At 44.0% G+C, this 23,246-nt stretch overlaps 1 protein-coding gene across 2 annotated transcripts in view; it reads left to right on the top strand.

Annotated features, from left to right (window-relative positions):
• SEC24D (SEC24 homolog D, COPII coat complex component) overlaps nucleotides 1-23,246 on the top strand; it is a 255,374-nt gene that overhangs the window by 143,203 nt on the left and 88,925 nt on the right. For both annotated transcript variants that reach the window (XM_033938041.1, XM_033938046.1), the window contains exons 11-15: nucleotides 1,700-1,824; nucleotides 3,447-3,638; nucleotides 4,012-4,105; nucleotides 4,932-5,048; nucleotides 13,089-13,259. In XM_033938041.1, coding sequence (XP_033793932.1) covers nucleotides 1,700-1,824; nucleotides 3,447-3,638; nucleotides 4,012-4,105; nucleotides 4,932-5,048; nucleotides 13,089-13,259 — 699 coding nt within the window. The remainder of the gene's footprint in view (nucleotides 1-1,699; nucleotides 1,825-3,446; nucleotides 3,639-4,011; nucleotides 4,106-4,931; nucleotides 5,049-13,088; nucleotides 13,260-23,246) is intronic.

Here is a 23,246-nt window from a genome sequence, read left to right as displayed (position 1 = left end):
AGCGGACTGCTGGGCATGATGGACCACTGACACAGCTGGGCATGATGGTCTGACACAGCAGCGGCAAATCTTATGTTCTTATGTATGGCTTTGGTATGTCCCATTTATTCTGTGCTGGTCTGGAGGGACGCTAAAGAAGGAAAAATTAGATTCTTACTTACTACAGACCAGCACAGATCCCGCCCTGTCATTTTTATTTGGTGTTTTTCATGAAGAGTATGTTTTCTTCTGCGGTATCTTTTTGTCTTGGTTGTTGTTGAGTATAATAAGAGCAGCGTCGTTTGGTTCATCTGGTTTAGCTGGCGAACTATGGGGAAGCTTTAAAGGTTCTTGTTCTAATCAGTACCCAACAGTGTTTACAGTTCCAATTTGGATGTTTAATTTGTCTTCTCCATGTGAGTGTGAAATTGTTCACAGCTCTTAAGTTCTTAGTTAATTCTGCTTGGCTATTCGTCAGACTTATTGTAGATGGGACTGCACAGCCCATTTGTACTAATGCCAAAATCAATGTGTCTCAGTCTCCACCTGCTGGCAGAGGAATGTAAACCCATCTCTTCTGTGCTGGTCTGGAGGGACTAAAAGAAAGAAAATTAACAGGCAAGAACCTAATTTTTACTTTTCAGATTGTAATTTTGTCCCCTTTCTAATCACTCGAAAGATTGCCATTTTACGATTATAATTGAGAACCTTGAAGATAATAACTCGCGGTCTACTGGGGGCATCTTGCTGTTGTCCTCATCCTGTGGGCCCACTCAATGCAGAGTGAGTGCGGCAAAGTTGCAAGATGGAGAGCATCCACCAACCAGGTCTCCAGGAAAGTATGTAAGTTCTGCGCTGGCACTGTTTCAGGAAGGCCAACCAATCTAAGATTATTCCAGTGCGACCAGTTTTCTAAGTCCTTCAATTTATCCTCCAGATCGAGCAAGCGGGACTTGTAAATCTGAGAATCCATCATTAGTGTTTGCACCGAGTCCTCCACTGTGCTGACTCTATCCTGTACTTGCAGTTCCGTGGTCAGAGCTGTAAAACGTTGAGCCATTGATTCCAACTTATCCAAAATCAGGGCTGCTTGTACCTCATTTGTGGGTTCAGCCACCCATGACGAACTTGGGAATTCAAGGAGGGTGAAGCCAGTGTAGCAAGATCCGCTATCTTGGTTTCCTGTTGCTTCCTCTTCTTCTGATCTTTGTGTGGTGGTTGCATAGAATGTAGCTACTATTTGGGTTTCTGCCGGGTACTTGTGACCTAGATTGGCCACTGTGGAAACAGGATACCGGGCTAGATGGACCTTTGGTCTGACCTAGTATGGCTATTCTTAGGTTCTTATCATGCTAAAGCTTCAGGTACCAAAAGGTGATGTGCAGAGTCCAAAAGCTTTCCCAAGTTTACTTACAGACTGGCCAATGTATTCATTGAATATAGTGTATAGCTATAAAGAGATGGCCATGAATCAAAATCTGAACTGTAAGTTTTATGTCGAATTATACCTGTTGTACACTGCCGTAGGTGAATCTCTTCATAAAGACGGTAAATAAATCTCAATGAATAAATGTAATGTCTAGTCTGTCAGGTTGTTGTTCATCTTTATTCTCTTTTATGAATTTGATTCTAATAATAATTCCCAGTGGCTCAGCTATTGCATGTTCTGTCTCACTGTTCAACTTAAGACTGTCTTAATGTTTGTTTTATTGGTCTGCAGGAAAACAAGCCCCCAAATCCTCCTGCCTATATCTTCATGATAGATGTTTCCTACAGTAACATAAAGAGCGGAGTAGTCAAACTGGTATGCGAGGAGCTGAAAACTCTTCTGGACAGACTTCCAAGGTACAAAAAGGCTGGGTATAGTGGGGTTACTTGGTAAGATAGATTCTGGTAACATTGTAGGAGAATCTTTGGATATAATTGGCACACAGTAATAGACAGAATGGTAAATCATAGGGTGGGGTATCAAACTGTAATCCTGGAGGGCTTAAAATCAGGCAAGTTTTCAGTATAACCCAGTGATTATAAATAAGATGTATTTGCAAGAACCACCTACATTGTATGCGATATATTCCATGCATGTTCACCAAGACGGACGTTTGACATCCCTGTATAAGGAATGCTTTACAGAACAGGTTTCAAATAGAGCAAAGAGAGGTATTTTTGTACTATAACTGAGATCCCATAGACATCTATTTGATGGCACGGCTTTGTATACACTGGTTTGTTCTTTACTGATATTTCAAATAGATTATAGAAATGTGGTTTACATGGGAATTTTGTCATGCAATCTGAAAAGGTAACAAACATCATAAAATGCTATGATGAAGTTTTTGGGTAAGGCGCGTAAGCATAATCATGTGACCCCACTTCCTATTCACTATCACTGGCTCCCAATCTACTATAGGATTGAATTCAAAATATTATGAACATGTTCTATCATACTTTCTATCAATGGCAATACCATATATGTTGGGTAGATCTTTAAGATCCTTTTCAGATTTAATACCAACACAGTTGTGTTTTCAGTTGGAATCTACTCACAAGAGCTCTTCTGCTTAGTTTGCACATGAGTTATGCAATGGGATTCCCATCCATGTTTGTGCTGAGAAATTCATTTAAAAAGTTTAACATTTTATTGAAGACTTTTTTTTTTTACAAGGCATTTGGACAGATGACATTAAAAGGTTATTTATGAACTGGTTCTTTTTCTCTCTTTCTTTTTTTCTCCTTTTGATATGAGTGATCTAGAATCAGAAAATAATATTAAAAATTGAACTAAGGCCAGTACTGGGCAGACTTGCACGGTCTGTGTCTGTATATGGCCGTTTGGTGGAGGATGGGCTGGGGAGGGCTTCAATGGCTGGGAGGGTTTAGATGGGATGGAGTAGGTTTTGATGGAGATTGCGGCAGTTGGAACCCAAGCACAGTACCGGATAGAGCTTTGGATTCTTGCCCAGAAATAGCTAAGAAGAAAAAATGTAAAAAATTAAAATTGAATCAGGTTGGGCAAACTGGATGGACCATTCAGGTCTTTATCTGCTGTCATCTACTATGTTACTATGTGAGGTAGACTCTATTTATTTATGGAGTTCTTTTCTCTTAATATTTGTATATTTCATTCCAACTACCATAACCTCCCAAAGCTTGGCGATATAGCAAATTTGAATAAACCTGAATCTACTCATATATTGTATTAATGAGTCCTAGCCACCTAGGGAAGCTGGCTTCTAAGGCTTCCATTTCAAGATATATATCGGGTGTGGTAAGCTTAGAGAGGAGATCATGCACTATTTATGGTGGTCTTCCTTTGAATTGCCTCTGCATGATCAATGCCCTTATGTGGATGTGGTCTTCAGAATGGAATACAGTGTTCATGGCAGGGTCTCACTGGTGACCCAGAAGGAAGTGATAATATGACCCTCTTTCTAGTTTTTAATTTGCTGTCTATATTTATCTTCCAGAGAAGAACAAGCAGAGGTCTCAGCAATTAGAGTTGGGTTTGTCACCTATAACAAAATTCTTCACTTCTACAATGTGAAGAGCAGCCTTGCACAGCCTCAAATGATGGTTGTATCTGATGTGAGCGAAGTCTTCCTTCCTCTCCTGGATGGATTCCTAGTAAACTTCCAAGAATCACGATCTGTAATTAACAAGTAAGGTGAAATTGGGAGATGTTGGCCTTATCAGTGTAAATCCATGCAAATATGTTGTATAGTATTTTCCATGTTTTAGAGGTAAATTAGCATTTCAACATTTTTTTTCAAGGTTTGAGTACATTGTTAGAAACTTTACCTGGGATTTTTAAACTACTTTTTGTATTTTTGGTTTCTTAGAGCCCTTTTACTGAAGTGCATTACAATTTTCCACTTAGCTCATAGTAAGTGCCCAATTAATTTTAAGGCCTGATTCACTAAGCTTTATCCCACAATTTGAGAAGAGCATTTGTGAGCCAGGTTGTTAGTGAGGAGCAATAGGTTTGATTGAAGATAGCTGATTGAAAGATGATTTTGTTTCTCCCTCTCACAGCTTGCTGGAGCAGATCCCTGAGATGTTTGCAGAAACTACAGAGAGCGAGACTGTCTTTGCTCCTCTAATACAGGCTGGCATTGAAGCAATGAAGGTTAGATATTCCTCACTACTTGAGAACAAAGTCATTGTCTGGTCTGGTCTTCAAAGAGCTCGAGTGTCTCTAGCCAACAAATTTTCTTTCAGATTTCAAAGGGAATCCTGGAAAGAGTGGTCAGGTGCCAATGCTCATTTTTGGCGATTGCATCCTCCTACGTTAAGCAGCAAGAGCTGATTAGTTCTGTTTCCACTTTGTAACCTTTTCCCTGCCTTAGCAGTTCAAAAGAACTAGCTAAGGTAACTTACAACACTCGTCCATAGCATACAGCGCAAAGAGCACATGCTCACAAAGTCCTGACTTGTGCTGCCTCCTTAAGATGGGCTGCTGTTGTATAGGGGGAGCATTGTTTGGCATCACACACAGCTGCCTGAAATTTAGATTAATGTTACGTGGTAGGGATGGGGGCAGACAAGTAGTCTGTTGTTGCTTTCCAATCCTCTATCATCAGTATGCCTTTTTTTCTTTTTGCAAATCTGAGAGCAGCGTGTCTGGGCTAGTTTCAGACTATGAGGAGATGCCAGAGGACCCTCTAATCCTAGTTTGGACTCTAACATCAGGCAATGTCTGCTTCAGAGGGAGATATTTTGCTGCCTGCTTTTCAATATAAACAGAAGTATGCGGCTCTGGGCCAGCTAAACTGTAATGCATTAATCTATTTGTTGCTGTTAAAGTTTGTGAGGGACTTTTAGTGTCATTAAGAGGTCAGCATCTAAATAAATGGACTGCTGGTTTATGGATTTAGAGAAAGTTTATGTCGGAGAGTGTGACTCTGAATTTGTTCATCAGGAGAATAAAGGTCATGTGTGTTTCTTTGTGACAGGCTGCAGAATGTGCTGGGAAATTATTTATCTTCCATTCATCCCTTCCCACCGCTGAAGCTCCAGGGAAGCTGAAGAACAGAGATGACAAAAAATTGGTCAACACAGATAAGGAGAAGGTATTTCATCAAAACAATGTATGTGAGGCAAACCAAAGAAGGACTTCACTTATACCAGCTTTATTTATTATTTTTATATTAAGTTTTAACAATTCAAAAAAAGGAAAATCCTCATGAAATAAGAATAATAATAATCTATACCACATAACGAATAACTGAAACTAATGGTGCATGTTAGGAAACTGCTATAATTATAATTTTTGGTGGAACTCATTATGTCACATATATAAAATGGAAAGAACAATAGCTATACAACAAGGGAACTATAAGAAATTTAATAAAATTTGGGAGCCATTAACTTCTTATTGTAATGAGTAAACACCATTTTCTATTGCACTTTACACCGTGTAATGTTTTTTTGGGGGGGTATAATTTTTTGTTATTCATATCGGGAAAATAATAGAGGAATGATAGGTGGGGAGGGTGGTAATTTTATGTATTGTAAGATAATTTAGAAAGATTATCAAGTGATGTGTTTAATTGTAATGTTTTATGGATTGTACACTTGATGTAAGATTGAAAATGAATAAAGATTTTTTTTTTTTTAAAAAAAAGGAAACTACTATAATTACCCAATCAATGAGAGTCACAAAACTACCCCTCATTTCCCTCTCAGTTGAGAAGGATCATTACAAGCATAATTCAAATGCAATGTGTCTAGTGGTCCTGTATCTCAACCCGCAGGATGCTTGCAGAAAGCTGTCAATCATGTTATCAACTCCACCTCCTTCTCGGGGAGCTGCTCCTGACCCCTCAGTTTGTTTTCTGCAAGCAAGTTGCTCAAGTTGCACCGTATGCCTGGAACAGACTGCCTGAATCAATACGTCATGCTCCGTCCCTGGCAGTGTTCAAATCCAAGCTAAAGGCCCACTTTTTTGAAACTGCTTTCAACTCTTAACTCCCACTCACTGCTGTCAGATACCTAGACCCACTATAATCTCCCCAACTCTGAAATGTAGGCTCTTCTGAGCAGGGACTGTGCTTTCAGAAACTTGTTGAGAACTTACTTGTTTGATAAGTGTGTATCATGATTATTGCTGTAACCCTGTTTACATGTATGTTTCACTGATTGTAATAATAATAACTTTATTCTTCTATACCGCCACAATCTTGCGACTTCTAGGCGGTTTACAGTAAGGAGAGCTGGATACACAGCGACATACAGGAGAGCTGGATATACAGCGAAATACAATATGCAGATATACAGAGGAAATACAGAGAGCAGAGACCTTAAGAGGCAATAGTACAGAAATGCAATTTGATGAGCAAAATATAAGATATACATTTTGGTAGGTAATTTCCAATAGGACCTATTTGGAATAAATGGCAACGTAGAATTACGACAAGATGAAGATAACATATTATATTTATAACAGTGCAGTAAATTTAGGTGGATTATGGAGGGGGAGAGGGGGGAGATCGGGTCAATTGTTTAGGTATTTCTGGAACAGGTATGTTTTTAGGCGTTTTGTACAGTCCTTCTTGATTGTGAACCGCCTGGAACTCATGGTTGGAAGCTTTGAGACTGTCTGTACTGTGCACAATGAGTGCCTTCCCACCCAATGTTGGCTCACAGTTCTTCAGTTCTTCGTTTTCCTTGGATCGAAGAAGTTATTTTTTTGGACTCTGTCCAAATCCAGTTGCCTTCCCAGTCAATGTACTTTTCGTCTTTCGGCTTGGTTTTCTTTTCTTTTAATTTTCTTTTAAGTATTTTTTCTTCGGTTCTTCTTCTAAAAATTAAAAAGAAAAAAGATAATTTCCTTATTCTTTATTGTTTCCTCAGTCGTGCCTTGGGCCCTTTTCTTTCTGGTTTTTCACACTGGTTTTTCTTCTCAGATTGCAACCATTGTGATTTTCGACTTTGCTGCCAAGATTTTTCCTCACATGTTGAGGCCTTTTAGCAGGTTCAAATAATGCACTCATTGCCAGCAGCCTATCTCCATCCCTGACCCTGCCCAACTGATGCAATCAGTGCTTGGGGTCGGAGCATCGACTAGAAACTTGCATCCACTGTTCTACTTTACAAAAATGCTCTCTTAAGGTTCGATTTATCCAGCAAGAGAAGCTGTTTGGACCAGCCATGACCTCCGGTGACAAATTGGTGCCATCGGTACTGATAATACTGGCATTGACGCCTCCCTTGACATTGGATGTCATTACTGCATCAGGTAAACCTGCTAAGAAGCCATCCTCTACCCAAACAGTGTCGCAGGCATCTATTGCATTGAGTCCCTTGATGCATGCCAAGCATCAATGCCATCATCAATCTCCTTCTGTACAAGCTGTGTCTCCTTTAGAGCATGCTTCTTTATCAAGGTCACCTACCCTTCAACACCCTGCAGCATCGACGGTATTGGCTGTTGAGCCAATGGTACCAGTGCAATCCTTCCAGGACCTTGACTTCCAAAAAGCCTTCGACAAGGTACCTCACGAACGGCTACATAAAAAGCTGTGGAATCACGGGGTGCAAGGAGATATCTACCGATGGATCAAACACTGGTTGTCAGGCAGGAAACAGAGGGTTGGAATAAAAGGCCAATACTCAGACTGGCAATGGGTCACGAGCGGAGTTCCGCAGGGGTCGGTGCTGGGACCTCTACTGTTCAATATATTTATAAACGATCTGGAGACGGGGACAAAATGTGAGGTTATCAAATTTGCTGATGACACCAAACTCTGCAGCAGGGTTAGAAACACGGAAGACTGTGAAGATCTGCAAAGGGACCTAACGAGACTGGAAGACTGGGCAAACAAGTGGCAAATGAGTTTTAACGTACAGAAATGCAAGGTCATGCATGTAGGGAAAAAGAACCCGATGTTCAGCTACAAAATGGGGGGAACACTACTAGGGGTGAGTAACCTTGAAAGGGACCTGGGGGTGATGGTAGACACATCACTGAAACCATCGGCGCAGTGTGCGACAGCCTCAAAGAAAGCAAACAGAATGCTGGGCATCATCAAAAAGGGTATCACAACCAGGACGAAAGAAGTCATCATGCCGCTATATCGCGCAATGGTGCGCCCGCACCTGGAGTACTGTGTGCAGTACTGGGCGCCGTACCACAAGAAGGACATGGCGGTACTCGAGGGAGTGCAGAGGAGGGCGACTAAACTGATAAAAGGTATGGAAAATTTTTCATACGCTGACAGGTTAAAAATGCTGGGTCTGTTCTCCCTGGAGAAGAGGAGACTTAGAGGGGACATGATAGAAACCTTCAAAATCCTAAAGGGCATAGAGAAAGTAAATAAGGACAGATTCTTCAAACTGTGGGGAGCCACAAACACTAGGGGTCACTCGAAGAAATTGAAAGGGGACAGGTTTAGAACAAATGCTAGGAAGTTCTTTTTTACCCAGAGGGTGGTGGACACATGGAACGCACTTCCAGAGGATGTGATAGGCCAGAACTCTGTACAAGGGTTCAAGGAGGGTTTGGATAGGTTCCTGGAGGATAAGGGGATAGAGGGGTACAGATAGAACTTGAGGTAGGTTGTAGAGGTGTTCAGAAACCACTTCACAGGTCGTGGACCTGATGGGCCGCCGCGGGTGCGGACCGCTGGGCGAGATGGACCTCTGGTCTGACCCAGTGGAGGCAACTTCTTATGTTCTTATGTTCTAGTTCTTTCAGAGGGAGATCGGTGATCTGTTTAAGCTACATGTGGCACCCATGCTTTCATCGACTTGGTATTAGCCCATCCTGAGCAAGGCACATCGAGGCCCAAGGGTAATTAATCCAGCTCTCCATAGAAGCATCAATGGACATTGAGATTCTACATTACTAATGCTCGCTCCTCTAAATCCAAGCGCACATTGTGCACGGTACCGATTCACGTTCACCTTGACGTAAATCAAGATCTAAACATTCTTGACGTCGATCTTCATCGTCATTTTGTAATAATTTGGCTTGTTCAGTTTTCTCGATAGTGGAAGGAGAGGGGAGACAGGGTTTTTGTTGATTCTTGCTCTGTATTATTTGTGATTTATAAAATGACAATTGTACAGAATATTGTTTCTTTCTATACTTTACTAAAATAAGTTAAATATAAAATCCTAACTATTCACGAACAGATCAAAAAAAAGTTATTATGCCACTGTACTGGGCCATGGTGCGCCCTCACCTGAAGTACTGCGTCCAGCAATGGTCGCCGTACATGAAGAATGATATGGTACTTCTCAAAAGGGTCCATAGAAGAGTGACTAAAATGGTTAAGGGGCTGGAGGAGTTGCCATACAGTGAGAGATTAGAGAAACTGGGCCTCTTCTCCCTTGAAAAGAGAAGACTGAGAGGGGACATGGTAGAAACATTCAAGATACTGAAGGGAATAGACTTAGATAAAGACAGGTTGTTTACCCTCTCCAAGGTAGGGAGAACGAAAGGGAACTCTTTAAAGTTAAAGGGGGATAGATTCCGTACAAACGTAAGGAAGTTCTTCTTCACCCAGAGAGTGGTAGAAAACTGGAACGCTCTTCCGGAGTCTGTTATAGGGGAGAACACCCTCCAGGGATTCAAGACAAAGTTGGACAGGTTCCTGCTGAACTGGAACGTATGCAGGTAGGGCTGGTATCGGAGCGCTGATCTTTGATCTTGAGGCCGCCGCGTGAGCGGACTGCTGGGCACGATGGACCACTGATCTGACATAGCAGAGGCAATTCTTATGTGCTTATGTTCTTATGTCAGTAACAAAAATCTTATACAAATAAAGGATGTCTGGTGCAGTACTTGGAGAGACCCGGCAGGAAAGAGACTTGGGAGTTCTGATCAACAAGTCGATGAAGTCATCTGTACAATGCGCGGCGGCAGCAAAAAGGGTGAACAGAATGCTAGAAATGAGTAAGAAGGGAATCACAATCAGAGGTTATCATACCACTGTACCGGGCCATGGTGTGCCCCCACCTGGAGTACTGCGTCCAGCATTGGTTGCCGTACATGAAAAAGGACATAGTACTTCTCGAAGGGGTCCAGAAAAGTACGACAAAAATGGTTAAGGGATTGGAGGAGTTGCAGTACATTAAGAGGCTAGAGAAACTGGACCTCTTCTCCCTTGAAAAGAGAAGACTGAGAGGGGACATGATTGAAACATTCAACATAATGAAGGGAATAGACTTAGTAAAGAAAGAGAGATTGTTCACCCTCTGCAAGGTGAAGGGAAGGAGAGGACACTCGCTAAAGTTAGAAGGGAAAAGATTCCGTACAAATTTAAGGAAGTTCTTCTTCACCCAGAGAGTAGTAGAAATCTAGAACACTCTTCCGGAGGCTGTTACAGGGGAAAGCACCCTGCAGGGATTCAAGACAAGGTTAGACAAGTTCCTGCTGAACTGGAACCTACGCAGGTAAGGCTAGACTCAGTCAGGGCACTGGTCTTTGACCTAAGGGCCTCTGCGTGAGCGAACCGCTGGGCACGATGGACCACTGGTCTGATCCAGCAGCGGAAATTCTTATGTTCTTATGCCAGGTTCTGGAGAGTTTTTGAATCACGGTGTGCTGAAAGGTTGTACTCTCACTTTGTGGCCTCCATAATTCAGATCTTGTCCTTTCTTCAAGAAGGTTTTGAAAAGGAGTTAGTATTAAACTCATTGGAAGTTGAAGAGGCGGCCTTGTCTTGTTTTAGAGGACACTTGAAAAGATCTTCTTTTGCAGCTCACCCAGATGTGGTTTCCTTTCCTGAATAGAATCTCAAATTGTTTTTGAAAGCTTTGGGACATCCTCCATGTGAACCAAGCAACCTTGAAGTACGTCACATTTAAGATAGCGTTTCTCTTTGTGGTTTCCTTGGTGTGGAGGTTTTCAGATTTACAAGCTCTGTCTTGCAGAGATTCCTTTCTACAATTTTCAGAGGCAGGAATCTCTATTAGACCCGTTCATTCCTTTCTTCCTAAGGTGGTACCCTCTTTCCACTCCAAACAATCTCTATTTCTTCTGTCTTTCTGAAGAGAGGACTGTGGTGAAGATTTTAAAATACTACATTTGCTTGATGTGGAAACTCTCCTACAATATTTGGAAGTCACAAATGATTTTCAGAGATCAGATAGATTATTTATTGTAGTTCTTGCTATACTGCACTTCTGTATAATTCTGTCTAGCTAATCAGTTTTTATGGACTTTTCTTCCAGGAACTAACCCAAACCTCTTTTCAACCCCACTTAAATCAAACTATAGTACTTATGCAGTGACTGCATTGTACTTGCATTCAGCACTATATTGGCCATGGTTCTTTTTCCATAGGGCTTATCTTCCTTCCGTTGGTTTTATTTGATCTATACATATATTGACATTGAATATATATGGCCGGCATTTCACTATTCTGGTAACTGCTACCACTGAGGGAGGAAGTTATCAACACAGGCCTCTGCTAAGTTGGATTATTTTATCACAAGTCAGTTTATTTTCTTATAGGATCTCATTGCATAAAATGGGATCCTGTGCTACAAACTAGAGAATGACACGGTAAACCACGGGTCACTGCAGTAAATCCGCAGGAATGGAGACATTTGCATCCCATGTACTGACTAAACGTATCTTTATTGTAAACCATTTCTATCCCATGTACTGTCAAATGTATCTTTATTGTAAACCGCTTCGAACTTCACGGTATAGCGGTATATAAGAAATAAATTATTATTATTATTATTTGCAACTAGTTTACCGCAGGAATGGGCACAAGACCTTTCACCGCTCTGTGGGAGCGGTGAAAAGTCTTACTCCTGTGGTAAAAAAAATTGCACCTATGTCAAACTCGGCATCTTCTCCCCAGCTCCTCTTGTGCCTATTTTACCTTCAGGAGCCAGCCATGCCACAATGAAGACAGAAGGAACCTAAAACCAAAGCCTGAGACCAATGTGATTTGAAGAATAAAATTATCAGACAACAAAAAGAAAAAAAAAATATTTTATATTTTGTGATTAGAATATTTCAGATTTGAAATATGTATCCTGCTTGAGCTGGGTTTCAAGCGTAAGTTGGATGCACACCTCCTTGCAAATCATATTGAGGGATATGGGTAATCAGGGTCTCCATCTGGGAGCACCTGACTTGGCCTCCGCGTATGCGGGTCGCCAGAATAGATGGACCTAAAGTCTGATCCGGTGAAGGTGTTTCTAGTACAGTATTGGGGTTCAAGAAGGGATTGGGCAACTTTCTAAAGAAAAGGGAATAGAAGAGTACGGATAGAGGACTACTACACAGGTCCTGGACCTGATGGGCCTCCGCGTGTGTGGACTGCTGGGCATGATGGACCTCTGGTCTGACCCAGCGGAGGCACTGCTTATGTGCTTATAACTGGGGACCGCAAAGTCCAGGCTGTGCTTCTTTAGCTTCCAGCTGGCTTAGGGCTCTCTCTCTGACCAGGGGGCAGTTGCCCTAGTTGCTCTCCCCTAACACTATTCCTGCCATGTGTGACTGAAGTATTCTGTTAGCTTGATTTTTCTATGTAGCATTCTGTAGTAATTTGGTTTGTTCAGTTTTCACAATAGTGAAGGGGATATTTGTGAAAGGGAGGGGAGATGGGTTTTGTTGAACCTTGCTCTGTTTTATTTGTGTTTATAAAATGACAATTGTCAGAAGAGAAGCTTCTGCCCACACACACACGACTGCAGGGCAGCACAGGCAGGCTTCGCTGGCATCAGTTTGTTTTCTAAAGCGCCTCGAAGGTAAGGGGGAGGGAGGGAGATAGATTTAGCCGGAGGGAGGGAGGAAGGGGCCGCGCACGTGATAGGTGACTGTGTGCCTTCCCTCCCTTAAGTTTCTTTACGCCTTGAAGGTAAGGGGGAGGGAGGGAGATTCTCGGGCCATTGAAGGGCAGTGAAGTGGCGAGAGGGAAGCGTGAATGCTGCAGGGACAGGGCGGTGAAGGGGACGGTGGGTTCGGGGTGGGGCGGTGAAGGGGACGGCGGTCCAGTGATGGGGGAAGATTTTTTTCCCCGTGTCATTCTCTACTACAAACTACCTGACTTAACAGTTGCCCACCACTAATAACTTCCTCCTAAATATTGATCTCTTGTCATTGCAATTTTTTGTGTTAATTTTGGAGTGTTTGCTCTTTACAGGCTCTTTTCCTGCCCCAGAACAATATTTATGAGAACCTGGCCAAGGAGTGTGTAGCCAGTGCTTGCTGTGTGGACCTTTTTATCTTCCCTAACCAGTATGTGGACATAGCCTCCATGGCTTCTGTGTCTTTAGCTACTGGAGGAACGCTTTATAAGTACAACAATTTCCAGGTGAGTTCAGAAAACATGTGTATGGAATCCACTCATACCGGGCATTAATCGGTTTGTGAATGTAAATTGTAATAAATCCAAAGGGATGGTGTCTGAAAAGATGTGACATGGGACAGCATTTTAGCTGCTCTGCTCTGCTCTGCCGGCTACTTCAGCCTCTGTAAAATGACTCCCCTCTTCTGCCCCAACCTTCAAAGCAATAGTGCTAGGCAGAGTCATCCGTAAAAGCTGTCTTTCCTTCAGTCCTTTTGGTGCTAGTGTTTTATGTTTCTGAAAATTCCTGTAAATAAGGTTACCATATGGCTCCAGAAAAAGGAGGACAGATTGAGACATCCGCGTTTTACTTTCATTGAAAGCCATTTCCAAGCAAACGAATGTAGTGCTGTACAGATTGGCATCAGAAAACTCTCCTGCCCTCACAGGGATACATGAAGAGAGTGGAACCCGGGATGAAAGTTTAAATCAGAGATCAGAGATGATCTACACCCAGGATAAAAGCTGCTCCTTTTTTATGCCAAGTAAACAAGGCTAAAAAAACATTTTGAAATGGTGCTTTCAGTACATTTGGGTTGGGTGATACATGTGGACACCCTACAAAGTACATGCTTATGTCTCTTAGTTTAATGCAAGTCTTCATTTAACTACTGAAATGAGTGAAAGTAAGTTAGAACATTTCCTGATATCTGAACACCTCATAGCTGTAATACTCCAAAACTGAATGTGGAAATGTCAGTGAGTTGGACTCTAGAAGTGCTCATACCATTTCCTCCTTACCAACGTTCAGATATAATAGTCTCACATGTGGCTGACATCATCCATGGAACCCAGTACAGGGGCTAATTTTCAAAAGAGAAAATTCTCCAAAAAATGGCATAAAATGGCATTTGGACATTTTTCTTGTTAAACAATCCAAATCACTATTTTCAAAAACCCATATTTTAGACATTTTTCTAGGCTGTTCATCTAAATTCCAAAGGGGCATTTTGAAGGCTTGTTTTGGGCGGACTTAGGACTTGGACATTTTGCAGTGATAAACGAACATTTAATAAATTGTCCAGGCACCATTTAGACGTTTGAGGCTAGACCTGTTTTAAAAACAAATAAGGACCAAAGAGGTGCCCAAACTGACCAAATGACCACTGGAGGGATTAAGCTAAGAACATAAGAATTGTCATACTGGGACAGACCAAAGGTCCGTCAAGCTCAGTATCCTATTTCCAACAGTGGCCAACACAGGTCCAAAGTACCTAGCTAGATCTCAAGGTATAAGCCCCCTTACTCTTCCAGTGGTCACCGACCCCCCTCCCACCACCCAAAGATGTGAAAGAAATAGAGTAACATAGTAGATGACGGCAGATAAAAACCCAAATGGTCCATCCAGTCTGCCCAACCTGATTCAATTTAAATTTTTTTTTTCTTCTTAGCTATTTCTGGGCAAGAATCCAAAGCTTTACCCGGTACTGTGCTTGGGTTCCAACTGCCAAAATCTCTGTTAAGACTAACTCCAGCCCATCTACACCCTCCCAGCCATTGAAGCCCTCCCCTGCCCATCCTCCTCCAAACGGCCATGCACAGACACAGACCGTACAAGTCTGCCCAGTAACTGGCCTAGTTCAATATTTAATATTATTTTCTGATTCTAAATCTTCTGTGTTCATCCCACGCTTCTTTGAACTCAGTCACAGTTTTACTCTCCACCACCTCTCTCGGGAGCGCATTCCAGGCATCCACTACCCTCTCCGTAAAGTAGAATTTCCTAACATTGCCCCTGAATCTACCACCCCTCAACCTCAAATTATGTCCTCTGGTTTTACCATTTTCCTTTCTCTGGAAAAGATTTTGTTCTACGTTAATACCCTTCAAGTATTTGAACGTCTGAATCATATCTCCCCTGTCTCTCCTTTCCTCTAGGGTATACATATTCAGGGCTTCCAGTCTCTCCTCATACGTCTTCTGGCGCAAGCCTCCTATCATTTTCGTCACCCTCCTCTGGACTGCCTCAAGTCTTCTTACATCTTTCGCCAGGTACGGTCTCCAAAACTAAACACAATACTCCAAGTGGGGCCTCACCAATGACCTGTACAGGGGCGTCAACACCTTCTTCCTTCTACTGACTACGCCTCTCTTTATACAGCCCAGCATCCTTCTGGCAGCAGCCACTGCCTTGTCACACTGTTTTTTCACCTTTAGATCTTCGGACACTATCACCCCAAGGTCCCTCTCCCCTTCAGTGCATATCAGCTTCTCACCTCCCAGAATATACGGTTCCTTCCGATTATTAATCCCCAAATGCATTACTCTGCATTTCTTTGCATTGAATTTTAGTTGCCAGGCATTAGACCATTCCTCTAACTTTTGCAGATCCTTTTTCATATTTTCCACTCCCTCTTCGGTGTCTACTCTGTTACAAATCTTGGTATCATCTGCAAAAAGGCACACTTCTTTAGCACTCTCCAGACCAGTAGAGGTTAACTTTACGATTGGGTATATATCTAATCATGACCAGCAGGTGGAGACTGAAAACAAAACTTTGGGACAGTATATCCTAGCCCCTCCTCTCTATTTCCCTCAGTCTTCTTTCAGTCTCCAGCAGGTGTTGAGTGATCTGTACCCATCTCCCTTGGTAGGGCTGTTGGAACGGCCCTTCGGGGGTCCCGCCCGTGAGAGGGACTGCTTTGGTACGTCCCAATCGTAAAGTTAACCTCTACTGGTCTGGAGAGTGCTAAAGAAGGAGAAATTAGGTTCTTACCTGCTAATTTACTTTCTTTTAGCTTCTCCAGACCAGTAGAGGTCCCCACCCTGTCTGTTGTTGTTGTTGTTGGGGCTGTTGCGCGGGCAGTTTTTGGTTTTTGCTGCGGGTTCTAGTATTTTTCTAGGGCCGGGGAGAATTGAAGAACAGCGGCTGTGGCTCGGCTGGCTTAGCTGGCGAGCTGTGGGGACCTTCTTCCTTCGGGAATTTCTCCTCTGCATTTTCCAACAGCATTTTTTGGGTATGTTATTGGTTACTCCTTTCGGAGTATTGTTTTTTCTCTCTGTTGTTTCCAGTTCTTGGTTCTGCTTGGCTATTCGGCAGACTGAGGGAAATAGAGAGGAGGGGCTAGGATATACTGTCCCAAAGTTTTGTTTTCAGTCTCCACCTGCTGGTCATGATTAGATATATACCCAATCGTAAAGTTAACCTCTACTGGTCTGGAGAAGCTAAAAGAAAGTAAATTAGCAGGTAAGAACCTAATTTCTCCTTTTCCTTCTAACCCTTCAGCAATGTCACTCACAAACATATTGAACAGGATTGGTCCCAGCACCGAACCCTGAGGGACTCCACTAGTCACCTTTCCTTCCTTCGAGCGACTTCCATTAACCACCACCCTCTGGCGTCTGTCCGACAGCCAGTTTCTGACCCAGTTCACCACTTTGGGTCCTAACTTCAGCCCTTCAAGTTTGTTCAACAGCCTCCTATGAGGAACTGTATCAAAGGCTTTGCTGAAATCCAAGTAAATTACATCTAGCATATGTCCTCGATCCAGCTCTCTGGTCACCCAATCAAAAAATTCAATCAGGTTCGTTTGGCACGATTTACCTTTTGTAAAGCCATGTTGCCTCGGATCCTGTAACCCATTAGATTCAAGGAAGTACACTATCCTTTCTTTCAGCAAATGGTACATGTCAGCCTGTATGACAGCAATAGATGACTACTCAGACATCTCAGCAGAGCAGAGGGGCACTCGAAGGGATCAGGACTGGTTTTGAACATGCTGGGGCCCAGGGCAATAATTAAGGAGGGGCCCCTTCTTCCAGCCGCCCCTCTCCCAGTTTTTCCACCCACTATTACTACCACATACATTTATAACAACTTTAAATGACTTCTTCACACACAAAAGACAGACAGACCTTCACCAAATACAGAACAATAGATCACAAAATATAAATATGAATACCAAAACTGAACTGGAACCTCCAAAACGTTATACTCAGCAAGTACTTAATTTTGTACTAAACACAATTAGTGGCATAACCATGAGAGGGAGCTGGACCTCCCATTTTGAACTTAGGCCTCCTCAAAATGCACATCTCTCTTGTGTAGCTGATGAGGATCCCCAAGCCTCTCCAACTGTTGACCACCTCCTTCACCTCCTCAGGTCCAGTGCCCGGAACTTTCCAAGTTCTGTAGCTTGCAACAGTATTTCAGAGCTCCTGCGGTTGCCTTCTCACCCCCTTGGCTTTCATTCATGTGGCTATGACTACTATCTGCAAAGCTTGGAGATTTCTGGTTGACAGACTGGAGGAGGAGATCTGTAGTTGGCAGGGTATGGGGATCCCCCCACCAGTTCAAGCGTTCAAAAGGGGAGAATACTTGGGCTTGGTTACACATGCAAAACACAAGACTCACCCTCACTAAATAAAGACTATGGACTAGAAGTAGAAAGTTAGACCAAAATTGAACTGCAACAGTGCAAACCCCAACTGGCATCGCGGCACCAGAGAAACAGATATTGAAATACATTTCCTATTGTAATGTGCAAAATACAAAGCTATCAGATATGCACATTTCCCAAAATTAGAGTACGTAAATATTGCAAGACCAAAACCAAAACACTGCATCAATGAATGCCAAGGAAATTTTAAGACAATCCAGGAACATAGGACCTTTGAAATCAAAATTATTCATTATTTTGACACTCACCAGACAGGATTTAACAAAGATCTTGGTTTTCTATTGCATTATAAGCCATAAAATGATACTGCTTTCTCACTTTCTTACCCATCCATATCTCTCTGTCTCTAATCAAAAAATGCATTGTTAGTCCAATAAAAACGAACATGGCCGCTAAGATTCTTTGCAATGGAGTGCACGATCCAATGTACAGTTCCACTGCTTTGGATGGGAAAAATAGGGTTCAAGTGCAGCAAAGATGGCCGAAGAGAGAAACATCCTTCACATAATGACAGCAAAGTGACAGACTACTTTGTCATAGTCTGCTTATTCCAGAGCAAATCCAGGGATTTGTAAGTCTGGCATCCGATATAAAATCTTCTAAATTTCAAAAATTAAAAAAGGTATAACCTTATTTCCTTTATGTTTTGTTTTATTTCTGTATATTACCAAAATTAGAAAAAATCAAGGATTTCCCACAAAGGAATGAGCAATAAATGCATAAAAGATTTTGACAGATACCATCAGTCTGTATGAATGTTTTGTCTGTAGAGATCCAGCCAGTATATTGTTAGTGGTAGAACCATTTAAAGACTAATTGTATCCTGCCACCAGGTGAAAATTGTAATCTGACCGAGAACTATATGGACCAGCATCAGAACCTGGAAATCATCCTTGTTATTCTTATCTTTTTTTCTGTTCTTATTCCTGAAGTGGAAGATTTAAGCCTTGTGGGGAGTGACTTTAAAACTGATTTTTTTAATTTAATTTTACTTTCTTTAATTTTTATCTTTTGTTTTTTTGTTTAGTTGGTCTTGGTTTAATTTGTTATGTTGTGTTAGCTTTTATTTTTTATTTTTTGGAGGGGTATTTTATATCTTATGTTCATCCTCTATAATAAAACCCTTACCCGCGCATGCGCAGTTGACATGGCGTGATCCCTGCCACCGTGATTTCTGCTTCCGTGCCGTGTTCCATTTGCGGCGCATGGTGGCTTGTGGTACGTGTGGCAGCTAGCGGCGATGAGCGCAACAGCAGGAGGGTGTCCTTCGAGGTGATGCGAGGCGTCTGGCTATTACTGCTGCACAGGAAAGTGGAGGGGGAGAGGGAAAAGGGGCTGCTTTGGGGGGAGGGGTGTGCTGGGGGGCAGGTAGCAATCTTGGTTTGCTCGGGGGGTCAGAGAGAGATAGGCAGGGGGCCAGGGAGAGAGACAGAGAGACAGACAGAAAAAAGTGGAGGGGGAGAGGGAAAAGGGGATGCTTGGGTGGAAGGGTGTGTTGGGGGGGGCAGGCAGCCATCTTGGTTTGCTCAGGGGGCCAGAGAGAGATAGGCAGGAGGCCAGGGAGAGAGACAGACAGAAAGAAAGACAAACAGACATGGGGCCAGAGAGACAGACAGACAGAAGCCTAGAAGCGAGAAAGAAAGACAGGGGGCCAGGGAGAGACACAGACAGAAAGAATTTCAGACAGACAGGGAGCCAGAGAGACAAACAGAAAGAGAGACAGACAGCGGCCAAAGAGAGAGAGACAAAGAAAAAAAGACAGACAGACATACAGCAGCCAAGGAGAGAAAGAGACAGAAAGAAAGCGCTAGGCCAGCCGAGGGAGATTGCAGGCAAGCCCGTGGCGAGTGGAGAGTGAGACTGCTTGCAGGGACAGTGGAGCGGAGCAGGCTGAGATAGCGGCAAAGGCATAGAGAGGCGGAGGCAGTGGGAGAAAGGAGCGGAAGTGATCAGAGACAGTGGGAGAGAGGAGCGGAGGTGATCGGAGATAGTGGGAGAGAGGACCGGAGGTGATCGGAGACAGTGGGAGAGAGGACCAGAGAGGAGCAGAACGCAGTCGGAGAGGCAGAGGACTGCATTAAGGGGAGCGGAGGAAGCGCAGCAGTTAGGGACACAGAGAGGGGAAGAGGCAGGTTGTAACTCCGCCCACCTCCCGACGTCACAGCCGATCTCCCCCATAAAAGGAGGCAAGCCAACGGTGCACAGCTGTTCAGCGCGCAGCAAAGGCAAGCGGCAAAGGTGCTCGCCTTAGCGAGAGCGCCTTTGAGAAGGAGCCAGGAGCCCAGGCAGCCAAGCAGCAATATCTAACTTCTGTAAAAAAAACCACATGTACTTCTCTCTACTCATTTCTCTCTTCTCTCTCTACTCTTTCAGCTAGCTGGGCACCACTCATACACACCGTGGGACATAGGAACGAGAAAAGAGTAATGGAGGCTGTAGGAGCCCAGCACAGCTATCCAGTATACTGCCTCCGGGAGGCAGGCGTACATATGTGGTCGATGCCAGGAACTGGATAGCCTGAGGAAGGAGGTCGGGAGACTACAGGTTAGAGTCCAGGAGCTGGAGGGACTCTGCACCATAGAGGAACAGTGCAGGGAAACTGAAGACATCACCAGAGAAAGCCACATCACGGAACAAGTTAGAGAGCTCGAGAAGTTCATCGAGGAGGCCTGCAGGATGGTGGAGGCACAGGACCACCAGCACAACAGGAGAGAACCAATAGTTGGACGACAGAATCCACCAGATGCCATGGGAGCAGGACCTTGCGGAGTAGGACGACAGAATCCACCAGACACCATGGGAGTAGGACCTTGCGGAGGATCCGGACAGGCAGATATGATGGAGACCCAGCGGAGCCTGGAGAAAGGACTAGCGGACTGCACCACTGACACAGACCTGAGACCAGAGAGACAGCTGAGGAAGGGGAGAACTGCTATCGTAGTGGGAGACTCAATCCTGAGGGAAGTGGACAGTCACATAGCCGGAAGGAGAGAGGACCGACTAGTGACATGCCTGCCAGGGGCAAGAACGAAAGATGTCATCGACAGAATTGAGAGGATCCTGGAGGGAGCCGAGACAGAGGAGACAGCAGTAGTAATCCACATTGGGACCAACGACGTCAGCAGGAGGAACTACAACAGGACTACACTAACTGACTAGTTCAGGACCCTGGGGAGGAAACTGAAGCTGAGAACAAGGAAGATAGCCTTCTCAGCGATCCTGCCAGTACCGAGAGCAGATGCGAGGAGGCAGAGCGAACTACAAGCAATCAACGGTTGGCTGAGGAGATGGTGCGAAGAGGAGGGTCTCCACTTTGTTCGGAACTGGACAACTTTCTTGGGGAAGAACAAGCTCTACAGGAGAGATGGACTGCACCTGAGCACGGCTGGGACGAGGATGCTGGCACGCAACATCCAGAACGTCATTGACTTGGCTTTAAACTGAGGAGAAGGGGAAAGCCGATAGTCGAACTGACCTCGACATGTCAGACAAAAGTATCAAATAAAGATACTGAGCAAGGACATTGTAAAAGAGGGCTCGGGACTGAGTGGGAACTATTGGAAAAAGGACCTAAGGACGCAATGCAGGGGCCCAGGGCACAAAGGAAACTAGCAAGCAGGATTAACAGAGAACAACGGGAGCCAGAGGGGCAACCAAAAATGGGGAAACATGCTGAGGACGAAACAGACACACCACAGGAGGAGGATGACCGAGACGAGGCTCAGGGACTGGCAACCCATGAGGGGGACGGCAGGAGCGCCAAACCACGAGGAACACCAGCAAGGAAGGCAAACAACCGGGACTTACATTGCCTGTACACTAATGCTAGGAGCCTAAGGGCCAAAATGGGAGAGCTGGAAGTCATAGCCAGCAAGAAGGACCTAGACATAATTGGAATCACAGAAACGTGGTGGACTGATGACAATAAATGGGATGTGGCCATACCATGGTACAAACTCTACAGGAGAGACAGGACACACAAAAAGGGTGGAGGAATAGCCCTATATATAAAAGACTCCATACCCTCAACCAGGATGGAAACAACAGCAAGGGAGGATGGCTTGGAATCACTATGGGTTAAGCTACTGGGAGGAACTGGAGCAGACATAAAATTGGGTCTGTACTATCGCTCACCTGGACAATCGGAAGAAATCGACCAGGACCTGGAGGCTGAACTGAGGCAGGTATACAAAAGCGGAAGTGTGGTGGTGATGGGGGACTTCAACTACCCTGGGATTGACTGGAGTATCGTGCACTCTAACTGCACAAGGAAGACCAAATTCCTGGAGGCCACGAGGAACTGTTTCATGGAACAGCTGGTCACGGAACCAACACGGGGAGATGCCACTCTTGACCTACTCTTCAACGGGCTAGGGGGACCTGCAAAGGAGGTGGCGGTACTAGCCCCACTAGGAAACAGCAATCACAACACGATCCAGTGCAGGTTAGAAATTGGATCATCAAAGGTGAAGAGAACCACAACGACAGCACTCAACTTCAAAAAAGGGAATTATGATGCCATGAGGAAAATGGTGGGGAAGAAACTCAACGGCAACATAAGGAAGATGGAGTCCGTAGAAAAAGCCTGGACCCTACTCAAGGGCACGGTGCACGAAGCACAGAACCTGTGCATCCCCAAGTTCAGGAAAGGGTGCAAAAAAAATAGAACCAAAAACCCAGTGTGGATAACAAATGCAGTAAAAAAGGCGATAGGTGACAAGAAAGCATCGTTCAAAAAATGGAAAAAGGACCAAACAAAGGACAACCAAAAGGAGCACAAAGAACACCAAAGGGAGTGTCACAGAGTGGTTAGGAAAGCAAAAAGAGAATATGAAGAGAGGCTGGCAGAGGAAGCAACAAACTTCAAATCATTTTTCAGGTACGTTAAGGGGAAGCAACCAGCAAGGGAGGAAGTGGGACCCTTGGATGATGGAGACAGAAAGGGAGTGGTAAAAGAGGAAAAAGAGATAGCTGACAAGTTAAATCAGTTCTTCACGTCAGTCTTCACGAGGGAGGACACAACCAACATTCCGGAACCCGAAGAGATCGTAAATGGAGATCAGGATGATAAGCTGGTTCAACTAGAGGTAAGCCAAGAGGATGTCCTCAGGCAGATAGACAGGCTAAAGAGCGACAAATTGCCAGGTCCGGACGGCATTCACCCAAGGGTACTCAAGGAACTAAGGAACGAAATAGCAGAGCCACTTCGACAAATATGCAACCTATCCATAAAAACTGGAGAGATACCGGAGGACTGGAAAATAGCAAATGTCACTCCCATCTTCAAGAAAGGCTCAAGGGGAGACCCAGGAAACTACAGGCCGGTGAGCTTGACCTCAGTCCCGGGAAAGATGATGGAAGCGCTGATTAAAGACAGCATCTGGGAACACATCGAAAACAATGGGCAGCTAAAGTCGAGTCAGCATGGCTTCTGCAAGGGCAGGTCATGCCTCACTAACTTATTATACTTCTTTGAGGGGGTAAACAGCCAGGTGGATAAAGGGGAATCCATAGACATCATTTACCTTGACTTCCAAAAAGCCTTCGACAAGGT

Source organism: Geotrypetes seraphini, chromosome 1 (assembly GCF_902459505.1).
Source record: "Geotrypetes seraphini chromosome 1, aGeoSer1.1, whole genome shotgun sequence".
In the NCBI taxonomy this organism is placed as follows: domain Eukaryota; kingdom Metazoa; phylum Chordata; class Amphibia; order Gymnophiona; family Dermophiidae; genus Geotrypetes; species Geotrypetes seraphini.
This window is presented reverse-complemented; position numbering and strand designations above follow the sequence as displayed.